At 32.2% G+C, this 11,843-nt stretch overlaps 1 protein-coding gene across 4 annotated transcripts; it reads left to right on the plus strand.

The window, feature by feature from the left end:
- The first annotated feature begins 1,237 nt into the window (after positions 1 to 1,237).
- On the plus strand, positions 1,238 to 10,063 carry LOC129321240 (probable N-acetyl-gamma-glutamyl-phosphate reductase, chloroplastic). 4 transcript variants are annotated; one of them, XM_054966948.1, is made up of 18 exons: positions 1,238 to 1,675; positions 1,994 to 2,050; positions 2,665 to 2,760; positions 3,216 to 3,322; positions 4,528 to 4,618; positions 5,331 to 5,468; positions 5,575 to 5,682; positions 5,949 to 6,035; positions 6,201 to 6,251; positions 6,352 to 6,423; positions 6,711 to 6,830; positions 7,699 to 7,759; positions 7,855 to 7,935; positions 8,592 to 8,671; positions 8,776 to 8,865; positions 9,182 to 9,310; positions 9,409 to 9,517; positions 9,649 to 10,063. In XM_054966948.1, exons 5-17 carry the CDS (start codon positions 4,559 to 4,561, stop codon positions 9,514 to 9,516), a joined length of 1,185 nt encoding a protein of 394 aa, XP_054822923.1. In that variant the 5' UTR covers positions 1,238 to 1,675; positions 1,994 to 2,050; positions 2,665 to 2,760; positions 3,216 to 3,322; positions 4,528 to 4,558; the 3' UTR covers position 9,517; positions 9,649 to 10,063. The 4 variants fall into 4 exon arrangements, with proteins under 4 accessions (XP_054822923.1, XP_054822922.1, XP_054822924.1 ...); XM_054966947.1 differs by lacking the exon at positions 1,994 to 2,050; XM_054966949.1 differs by lacking the exons at positions 1,238 to 1,675; positions 1,994 to 2,050; positions 2,665 to 2,760; positions 3,216 to 3,322 and adding an exon at positions 3,438 to 3,459.
- Positions 10,064 to 11,843: the final 1,780 nt, after the last annotated feature.

Consider the following 11,843-nt stretch of genomic DNA (forward strand, 5'->3'; position numbering starts at 1 on the left):
TTGTTCTTCTACTTCCTTAATCTTAATCATTCATCAATTTTATGGCTAAAATAGATTCACTTGATGTAATAATGTCAATGTTTATACTTTGGGAAATGAAGGGAAAATAATGATAGGAAAATAGAGATGTTCCGCGTCCTAATATGCATGTTCTAATCCACATACTCCCTCTGTCCTTAATCCTTGTATATAGGTTTTTTTTTTTTAGAAGGTTTTGTTTCTAAATATAAGGACTGTTACGATAATTTTGAATAACTAGAGAACCTTATCCTAATGTTGTAGCTGGCAGGAGAAAAAAGTAGGGACAAGAGAAAGGTCAGGAGAAAATGACATTTTTTTGTACTTGATTAAGGAGAGAAAAATGAGAAGAATAGAAAATTGGGAGAAAGATAACATGTGAGACTCAATTTAATTTTACTGTCAACTTTTCTATATAAATATATGCAGATTTTGGATAGAAAACTCAATTTTTAAATTTACTCATTTTTTTTCAATTTCTGCATGTTGCTTCCCTCTATTTAGATTCTTATATATTTAATAATTTAAAAAATAAAACTTAAAATTGAACAAAATAATTATTTTCCTAGCATGGGATAAAAGAATTTACAATTATATTTTTATTTAATCAGTAACATATAACAAAAATTATATACATAATATTTTAAAATATTAAATTTTATTATTTATAAATATTTTTCTGCAAATATTAAGGTTATTATTGTTCATGTGAAATTAACAATTTTTTTCTCCAATTTTTTCTCACTTAGCCAAGCATAAGGAGAAAGAATTACCCCTCTCTGTTTTTCTCTTTTCTCTATTTTTTTCTCCTTATTTTTTCTTATGAGCCAAGCACAACATTATTGTCCTTAAAACAAAAGAACATATTAATTGTGTATAATTGTCACTGCTATAATATTAATTGTGATATTATTATGAATAAAATTAAAAAATTATTTTAATTTTATATTCTTTCAATTGAATAATAAATTTTTATTGATGTACGAATTTTAGTTAAAAAAACACATTGTATATAAAAGAGCGAAGGAGCAGTGCATTACTGCATTAGTAGGATATGAATCCAATGGGTCCATAAATCCCACCTGAACATTAGTATCTTGCAACCTGGGCCATACCCTTCGGATTGCGAAAAGTATCCCAAACCGTATTAATGCCACTCTAGAAGGCAGATTAGTTTCTTTTCTTCATAACATGTGGGTACTTGCCAGCTTGCCTTAACCGCAGACATATTTACTTCTTCTAAGGGCATTTCGCTCGTATAGCATCAGTTTTAGTGATCAACCTCCAAAAAAGTTTCATCATCAGGACCACTTTTTGATTGTAAAGGTCTTTTAACTCCGCATCCCCTCACTTTCGGCTTTCTTGATCGTATCTTGTGCTATAAGATGCATCTTTTTGTTTCTTTGGCTACACATAAGTCATCGCACTATACTCCTCAAGCCGCAGCCTCTCAGCTCACGTTCTCAGTCACTCTGCCTCGCTGTTAGTCACTCTGCTCACCGTCACATCTCACCGTCACGTTCGCGTTCGCTCTCAACCTCTCCGCCGCTATCGTCTTCGCATTCTCGCTTTCCCGTTCGAAGATTCCACTTAGTCTCAGACTCGCCTCAGCCTCAGTTTCTCTGCAATTTTATTTCGCCCTTTGTCTCCTCCTTTGGTGAGATTCCATTCTAGTTCCTTACATTTAACTTTTAAGCCTATACCTTCGTTCTATTGGTGTCTTCTTAATTGAACCTGGCCTTTTTCTCTGGATTCTTTTAATTGAGAAATAATAATAAGAGTAAGAGGATGACACAAAGGTGCGTGGTTTATAATATCCCTCAAACTGCGAATCGAACAGAAAATCAAAATGTACCTCCGCTGTTTTCTTGGCCTATTGAGAAAAAGTCTAACTTTAGGCATATTTGGTCATCAAATTAAGTTATTATTATTCATGTGTAAGAAGGAATAAGCAGATTTCATGTTATTTGAACAGGGAAAAAAAAGGGATTAAACAGCATTGGAGATTGAATAAGTGGCATTAGTAATTAAGGTATTGTAGAGGTATATATTATTGCAGTTGTTGTGATTACTATTAAATGTGGTTCGTTTTACCTACCTAGAAGGAACTATATGTCAACGCATATGAATGTTGGGAGAGGAGAATGGGTGTTTAAGAATCCCGTGATTGATGTGAGAAGAAATTGGGGCTTTTGGAGAAAGTGGGGAAGAGAGTTTTTGGGCAAAGAGCTTTAATAATGGGAAAAGCACTCAGCTTTGAGCACCATATTTTTTTTTTCTTCACTTAAACGAAAGAAGCGAAAGAACAAATTAATACACCATGTTAAGGAATTTCTGCAATCGCACAAATGACAGATAATCCTGTACAAGTAAAAGCAAAGTGAAGGAACTAAACAAAAGAAATGATGCAGCAGCAAATGTAACTAATTAAGGATAACCCATTAATGACTAAATAGAAAACAGCAGAGTTGAATCCTGAAAACAAGTTGTAGGAACTGGAAGTTTAAGAAAACAACATAAGGTCTATTTTTGTTTTATTATATTTTCAGAATTCTTTTCTCTCTGCTAGTAGTTATATTGTGAGTCAATGGATATGCAAGTCTGTTGATGATAATAAGTTTTATTGCAATGATTATTAATGTGTAGGAGCCATCCAAACAAGAAGAGATCACATTGAAGACTTGATTAGGGCTGCTCTGTATTGCTCAATTTTCAATTGAGAGTATCGTTGGATTGTTGAAGGTTTATTTTCATTGTTGGATTTGAATTACATTGCATCATTGTATCGTGTTGTGTTATGGAGTATTGTCAGTGGGTTTGCTGTCTGGAATACAGATCGTGATTAATAACTCTTTATTATTGTATGAACTATTGTAGTGCTGTGTTGTTAGGTGTTCAATTTTTTACACCCTTGCTGAGCTATGTGCTATTTTCAACTCATTTAACGTGAATTTTATCTTGTGTTATATCATAACAAGGATATTTCTTTAAAAGAGTTAATTTTTATCTTATGTTATATCACATAATGTATTATCAAATATAGGATAATATTATATTATATGATATTTTATTATATAAAATTTTAATTTTAAATATTAGACTGAACATGGTATATTATTTTTTCCAAATTTAATTAAATTAGATCATTTTTCTTGTGATTAATATTTTTCATAATACATGATTTTTATGAAATGTAGGGATACATATGAATCCGAGCACATGCTGTGACAGCTGCAGCCAATTGAACAGCTGATATCCTTGGAGGACACCAGTCAGAGTCGGAGACCTGTCCGGTATTGCTCCAGTAAGTGACGATATAGTAATGTTCGCTAAGCTTGTCCGCAAAGATGTAATCACTTATCTTTGTCAATAGGTTATATCGATCAAGATCGCAGACCTCAGTGATCATGCATTTAGGATTTATACCAAATCTACCGTATAGTGAGTTCATGAGTATCTTGTAAACATAAGCCATAGCATCATTACCCGTTCTCTTTGCATCTTTTCTTTTATCATAAATAGCATTTACAAAGCTCTCGAATGGGCTATTCATCTTTTCAAAGCTGTAGCCTGAGATAAGAGTAACCTGGTAGCCTATGTCGCGCGCATACTTCAATTCTTCACTAAAATACACACCCACGAATTCCCCAGTTGGGAAGACTATCGTTTTACTTAGATTATCCCTATAGGCTAAGAAAGGTTTATTAATAGTAGGAGGACAGACAATATGAGCCTCAAAATATCTATACAAGCGGTCTATATCCTGGCCTTCTAATTTACCATGCCAGACAGGCTTACCCCCAGGCATAGGAAATGTTTTCATGATATACGGATATAAAGAGTTCACATCGTAATAATCTAGCTTTTCCCCTTTAGGTTGATAAGTATCAGCATGGCCCCCATAGAAAGCACGACGAAGAAAACTGTCTTCGTTACGATTTGGGATATGGATAGGAAATGTAGTAGGATCGTAAAAGTTAGTACTTTTTTATAAAGAAATAAATTTTATTATTTATTAAAAATAAATTATGGAATTTATTTATAGCATATTTAAAGTTAGATGCTAGCCAATGGGTTGCAAGGGATTTGAAGTGTATTGTCTTATTCATACTTACAAATTAGTGCAATGAAATTTATTACATTGTATATATTAATTATATATATATATTGATATATTATTGTTAGTAGTAATATTGATATCCTAGTGCAATTTACTTAATTTAGCTAAAAAAAAAAAGATACATAGATTTTTCCTGCTGCAATCCATTATTACCTCTCTTATCACTATCTTTTAAGATTGCATGTATGTAAGTCTGAGATGGGCGTTGTGTTAATTGATACTCATTGATCAAGTGCCAAAAGCTTAAGACTTTATCTTCATCCTTAAAATTAAGCTTCACATTGCTGAGAATCTTTTATTTACTAGTAAGATGGCTTCTTGTATTATTACAATTTTACATAATAGATTGCAATTATTGGAAGCTAATTCTCTGGTTCAAAACTTTGTAGCCATCCCAGGTTCAGAATTTTGTAGCTGTCCATGACAATGAGTGCTACGGCTTTCAGTGCTATTTGTTTCAACAATGGCTGCTTGTGGAAGGTCCTTCTCCAATTTTGTGACACTTATGCTTTGTTTGGATGAGGAGATAAAATGGAAAGAAAGAAAATGGGAAGAAAAAAGTGGAGAACAACTATCTTCTCTTCTCTTGTTTGGATGAAAATGAGAAAAAGAGGAAAGAGGAGTGACTAATTTTGCAATGACAATAAGGGCCTCATGCCTAGAGCTTTGTGGGCCATTTTTGGAAAGTATGTCTTTCATGAAAATCTCTGACTGAGGTGAAAAAATGGAGCCCTCGCCTATTTTTCTCCTCTGCTTTTCTGTAATTTTTTTTTCCTTTTTATCTGAAGAAGGAAAACTTTATTTTCCCTTTATGTTTTCTTCTCTTGTTTTCTCTTCCCCTACTTTTCTCTCCATCTAACAATGGGTTAAGTTTTTGTATTTATTTCTTATTATAAATGTCTTGCTGACTTTTAACACTGGACATATTGTTCATTCTATTAAATTTTGATTCTTTTCTGTGGTGGGGTGCTTTATCCAGAGCATGTTGACCTTATTTTCTAACTCTCATAGTCTTTTTGATCAATTAGAGACTAATGTGCATTTTGTTATTTTTAGCAAGTAACTTGCGCAGTTTGCTAATTTTCAAAGACTGAAGCTTCATTGACTTGATAATTCAAAGATGAAATAGTTGGTATGTTCTTTTTTCCGTTTATGTTTGTACTCAAATTGTGCTTTTGTGCAAATTGTTTAGGCGGAGAAGCCATCCAAGTTTAGGAAGCGACATGAGGTGAGGCCATTTGTCAATTGTATGATGAAGTCAAGTAATTGTGCTTCACGAAGTACCGTTCGTATTGGTGTTCTTGGAGCTAGTGGCTACACTGGTGCTGAGGTGCATAGCAAACACACCCTAACACAGTTTCTCCACTGTCCTGTGTTTCACTATTAGTTCAAACTTTGGAATAGTAGGTTTTGAACTAGTGATACTATTTTTTTAGGTTCTTCGGCTTTTAGCAAATCACCCACAATGTGAGGTTACTCTAATGACAGCTGATAGGAAAGCTGGGCAGCCAATTGCATCTGTCTTCCCTCATTTTGCTACACGGGTATGGCAAACATAATGGATGATATATAATTAATAAAGACGGTTTTCTTACTTTTAATGGTATTTATCAAATATATGGCATGCATTCTCCTTCTTCATGCAATTTTGCATAAATTCTTACTATAATTTACTTGATGATGGAGGTTGGTAATTGCTATAATCATTTTTTTGCTTGTGCAATACCCAAGGCGTGACTTTTCTGATGAGGAGATATATGTTCATTCTCTGTTACATAACCTATAAATTCCTCCTTATCCATATATGCAGAATCTGCCGGATTTGATTACAATTAAGGATGCAAGTTTTTCTGATGTGGACGCTGTATTTTGTTGTTTGCCACATGGAACCACTCAGGTTCATTCTTATAACTTTGCCATTTTGTTCCTTGATTCAAGAAACAAAATAATAAATTATGATTACCTTTTTCAGAAGGAAATGCATATGTTAAATAGCAGGTTTCAATTGTCTCAACTTGTTTTTCTTTATCAATATTGAGTTTTGTCTTTTTTTAATTTACAGGAAATAATTAAAGGCCTTCCCAAGCACTTGAAGATTGTTGACCTATCTGCAGTATTCTAATTGAACTATCATGACTAATTTTGATAATTTCTTTTGATTCTAAAACAAATAAAATATAGCTTGTCAGAATTGTAAATGAGATATTTTGTAGGACTTCCGCCTACGAAATATATCTGAGTATGAAGAGTGGTATGGTCAACCACACAGGGCACCAGATTTGCAAGTAAGTCTCTTTTTAGTAAACCGATAGCCTTGAATTTGTTATTACAGGGACCTGTGGTTTCATGTTTGAACTGCTTGTAGTGCATATATCTGAGGAGATATGGTTGACTTCACAAATTTGACTTATCAATGTTTTTTTAAAAATTTTTGTATGAATCTAGAGGTTTAAGTTTTTATTTTTTATTTTTACCATAGAATAGTAAATTTGAAAATCAAATGAAGTTTTTATTAATGGTCATCACTTGTCTTATTTTTCATGCTGAGTGATATTTAATTTTTTGTTTACAGAAAGAAGCTGTATATGGATTGACAGAGATTTTTAGGGAAGAAATAAAACATGCACGCCTAGTGGCTAACCCAGGTTGTTATCCAACATCCATTCAACTTCCTCTTGTCCCATTGATAAAGGTTGGCATTCTTATTATGCATATATTTCATATTGCGTGCTAGACTATCATTTAGTTTGTCAAGTATATTGGCTTTGTAGTGTCTGATGGAGATGTTAAAATTAATTACACAATTAAGCGGCCTTCCTATGAATCATTACTTGTATATTATCCATTTGTCTGTGTACTGTTGTTTGAATTTGATGGGATGGTGTGTTAAGATTAGTTGTTATGTACTAATCAAGTGGATTTATTGTTGACTTATAGAAAGTTTTAGAAAGAAAAGTTCAGATAGTTATAGATATGTGCATTACTTAATCTTGAAGCAGTGTTTGTGGATTATGGACTAATAAAAGATTAAGTCTTGGTCTTGCTTTACTGTGTTTTCCACCTTGTTTATCATTTCAGTTCAACCCGTTTTTTTTTTCTTTGGGTATGCCTCTTGTTGATATGGCAGAGAGATTGACTGCAGTGCTTTTACTATGATATAGTACCAAGTTACAGACCTTTTCTTTTCCATGAATTTTAGTCTTTGATTAGTAGTCACACTATTTTCTTTTTAGAGTCAAAATGTTGACTAAATATTTGTAGTTGACTCTTATTTGATGACATGAAGAACAAGCAAATATATATATATATATATATAAAGTAAGTTGGAATATATGTTGTCAGCAAGTTAGTTTGCATCAAAAGGCAAGTCATGTTTAGTAACTAAGACCTTTTGTGTGACGGGTACATGTACCGATTACTGATCATTTATATCAACTTTTTTTTCACTTTGACTGGAGACCATATCGATGCATGTTTTGAGCTCTAGACATAACTTTTTGATGCTTATTTGCATGACAATACAATATGTTCAATGTCAATTTTTTTCCCCTTGATTGCAGGCTAATCTTATTGAGACTAAAAATGTTATTATTGATGCAAAATCTGGTGTTAGTGGAGCAGGTTAGAATTTTCAAGCACTTTTTCCCCGTGTTTTGTCTCAAAAATGGCAGGTTCTGATGTCTGCAGTGGATTTGCTCTTTGGCTTATTGTTGTAGGGCGTAGTGTGAGGGAAAATTTATTGTTCACAGAAGTGGCTGAAGGTATCAATTCATATGGTGTTACCCGACATCGCCATGGTAAGTTGATTTGACTTGTTTAATTTGAATTTGTGCACTTCATAGTCTAGGTAAACCTAGACTAATTAATGCATTGAATCAGAGGAACCCAAATTATTTCAAACGTTCTCTGTTGCTATCTTTAAATATCACTATTGCCATGCTGGATCTATGTGACCTTTCGTTTGCGCCTTTGCATGTTTTAAGCCTAATGATAAAACAGGATATATGGCATAAGCAATAATGCAGTAATCTCTAATATGCATTACAACATTAGACCACCCTACCGCTACTTGCATTTCGGAAGAGGGCAGAAAACTAGTGGTAGTTTTGACTTGATTAGGACAAATTATTAACCAACCAGCCTAATTCCACATCAGGAGCGCTAATTCGACCTGACAAGGATTTTATGATATTTAACCATAACTTGGAGTTGGCAGGCAATGCCAGGCATTGAACAGTGAAATTTGAGCATGAATTATGATTTATGACAAGTCTCTCATGCTCCTCTGACTTTGAAACTCAAACTGATGATCTCTTTCCCATGTAAAAGACACGGGATTGAGCTTTTGCTTCTGGGACAAATGACATTTAGCATTTGTATTTGAATGACTTGAACAAACCAGCCCATTAAATGATCTAAAGTTCTGATAAAAATTCTACTTTGTTAATTCCAGTTCCAGAAACTGAACAGGGACTCTCAGATGCTGCCCGATCAAAAATAACCATTAGTTTTACCCCACACTTAATTCCAATGGTAAGAGTTGCAACCAGAATTTTGTATTTCAATATATACATATATATATATTGCTGCTTGTTATCGATTAAAATTATGAATATACCACTGTTGTCATCTTCTAGATCCGTGGCATGCAATCAACTATCTATGTGGAAATGGCTCCAAGAGTTAGAATTGAGGACTTGCACCAGCAGCTGAGGCAATTTTATGAGGTTTGTCTTTGTCACTGCCCATCACCAGAAATTGACAAGCATGTAAAATTTGCACTTGTGGCATTGATTAATTTTCACCTTTTAACCAAAAAATTCTCATGATTGAACTCTGCCTTAAAATCACCTTGAGATCTCAAGTGTGCCATTTACCTTGTTACTATTTCTGGCGTGGTTTTAAGAAGCTGTGAAATTTTCATTACTTCGTATAGAGGCATGGCTTATTATTATTTGCCTTTACCTGTCTGGTTTTTGTTGATATCTAAACTTCTATTTGTGTCTCTTCTTGACTTCCTCGTCCGCTGCTTGGTTCTTGCAGGATGAAGAATTTGTCGTACTGTTGGAAAACGGAGTCATCCCTCGAACTCATAGCGTTAGAGGGACTAATTACTGTTTGATCAATGTTTTTCCAGACCGAATTCCCGGGAGAGCAATCATTATATCTGTAGTAAGTTGGTAATTTTGTCCACGTTAAATTTTAATTTGCTCATTTGTATTATGACGGGCTGAGGCCTTAGCTCGAACTATATCTATGTGCTCTTGCAGATTGATAATCTAGTGAAGGGAGCTTCAGGTCAAGCTTTGCAGAATCTTAACGCGATGATGGGATTTCCAGAGAATCTGGGTCTTCATTACCAGCCTTTGTTTCCTTAGAGTAATACTAATAATCTTCTCCAAGGCTTAGCCAAAGATTTCGATTATGAACCTTGTTTTTATTTGTCAACCATATTTCTGGCCATCTTTGAACCGGTCTATTTTCATTTTTGCTTTCACTGATTGATGCAGGCATGCAGCCAATGATGAAGCAGAATCAATGAGGCCAAAGTCCCAACTGGATGGACTGATTACGTATTTTCAATGACACTTAGTTCCCTTAATCCTTAATCCTTCTTGAATGAACACGGATGTTAGCGCATAGTCAGAAAATTATGTATTTTATTTTTTTCTTTCAGAGGCACTTTCTCAAAATGTTATGGGAAGAAGTCAAACCAATTGTATGATATAAATATGGAGACGCATAGGTAGGATGAAATGTATATGAGTTGGCGTATTTTTAATGAAGGTTGTATAAAGGAGACGGCATTGTAGGGGTATCTAAGAAGTTCTTATGATGTTGGCGACCCTTGACAAAATTTAGACAAGGGCAAAACTGCATGTTGCTCATTTTTAAATGATTCATTACGATTGCTGTATTTGGGAAGCTCTACTGTTACTCTCAAGAATTGTTTTGGTTTATGTAATCGTGTGTAATGCTCCTTCTTGTCCTAAATAAGTAAATAGTCTAGATATAGGGTGTTTTTAATTACTTTATCAAAACTAAAGAGATTGGTATATAATTAAAATAGTCTACAAATAAAATAATTTTTTAAATTTATTCCTGCCTGAAAAAAAGTAAGATTTGCGCGAAGCTGTAAAGCATTCATATCAGAATAAATTGCCTTCCCAAGCCTTTGAAAAATAATATCAGCAAGTAGCAACAATTATTAAGGCACAACTCGTAGCATCGAATTTCAAATCATGCCAAATTCTATCCAGCAACACATCTATTTTAATTCGATCTGGATAATTGGAAATGCAGCACTCCCCAAGCTACTCACAAATTACAAAGGCACCAGCTGGAGGACTAGATATTAACACTAGTTTAAGAAGCAGTGTGGGGAGCAAAACTTAGCTCCCTTAAATTTATTTGGCCAATTATTTATAATTAACATAATTTTGTTTTTTCGGTGGATGAGACGGTCGAATCATTTACCTTTCTCGATCCACAATATGTAACATTGGTAATAACTATTTTAAGTGTTTTTATTAGGGGGGAAACTATTTTAGTATTCTTTTAAAAGAAGTTAGTTAACATCTTAATATTTAAAAAAATGTACAATTTTCCCAATGGACAAGACTTAATTGCTTGATTTCATATGCTTAATGTACTTCTATCCAGTCAAATAAAAAAAAAAGGGTGGGTTTTAATGTATTTATAATATTAATAATAAAATTTGGTTGTAAAATGAATAATATATAAAAAATACACATGTTTTAATTTAATTAAAAATAAGCTTTTAAAATATATAAGACTGAATGTATAAGTTTTTTTTTTCAATTACACTTTCATTGCATGATTATATAATCTATTTAAGTGACTTAATAATGACAACTGAAATTTTAATGGATCATTTTTCAAAAAAAAAAAACAAAAGAATTAGGGATATAGTTGGAAAAAAAACTATAGAAATTATACAATACTTTTATATTTATATTTATAAGTTACTTCTAATTCTCGTACAAAGAATAATAGCTTGAGAGGTAGTTAATTTATCCATATTGTCCGGAAAAATAAATTTCTCAATTTACTCTTGCTAAATACATTATTTTTAAAAATAGTTTATCTTTTCATATAACTTTTTACTATTTATTAACAAAAAACAACTAAAAGAATAAAATTTTTTTTGGGGAGGGAGAGATGGATGATTCACTTTTTGTTGCAAAGTGATGAGTCACTTTCCTTGTACAAGTCACCCTAAATGCATAGGGTTGAAAAAAATACTCTTTTTATTTTAAGTTATACTCTTAAGTTACGTTTTAAAGAATTAGATGTTAAAAAATATAAAATATTTTTAATTTTTTAAAGTATAATTATTATTTAAAAAAAATATTCCTATTGATAATGATTTTATATTTATTATAAAATATTTAATATGAATAAATATAAAAAATAAGCTTAATTTAAAAATAGGTAATTATTTTATTGAGGAGTAAAATCTGCTTAAAAATATCTTACATTTTTTAACAGAGAGAGTAAGACATTTTAAAAATAAATTTGATCTTTTAAAATATAAAACACAATAAAAATAAAATTTTATTTTTCAATATTACTCTTTCTATTATATTGTATTTTTTTAATATTTTTTGATAAATAAAATATTAAATAAAGAGTATTTTTTAAAATTTTATATTTAAAATGAAATTATAAAATATATTTAATA

The sequence above is a fragment of the Prosopis cineraria genome, unplaced genomic scaffold, assembly GCF_029017545.1.
Source record: "Prosopis cineraria cultivar Desert tree isolate PC_DT_omini unplaced genomic scaffold, ASM2901754v1 PC10, whole genome shotgun sequence".
Taxonomy (NCBI): Eukaryota; Viridiplantae; Streptophyta; class Magnoliopsida; order Fabales; family Fabaceae; genus Prosopis; species Prosopis cineraria.

Excerpts from the sequence above, each read along its gene's own strand:
- LOC129321240 (XM_054966948.1), top strand. The coding sequence starts at position 4,559 with ATGACAATGAGTGCTACGGCTTTCAGTGCTATTTGTTTCAACAATGGC. Across the intron at positions 4,619-5,330 it reads ACAATGGCTGCTTGTGGAAG|GCGGAGAAGCCATCCAAGTT; the intron begins GTCCTTCTCCAA and ends CAAATTGTTTAG. Across the intron at positions 6,831-7,698 it reads CTCTTGTCCCATTGATAAAG|GCTAATCTTATTGAGACTAA; the intron begins GTTGGCATTCTT and ends CCTTGATTGCAG.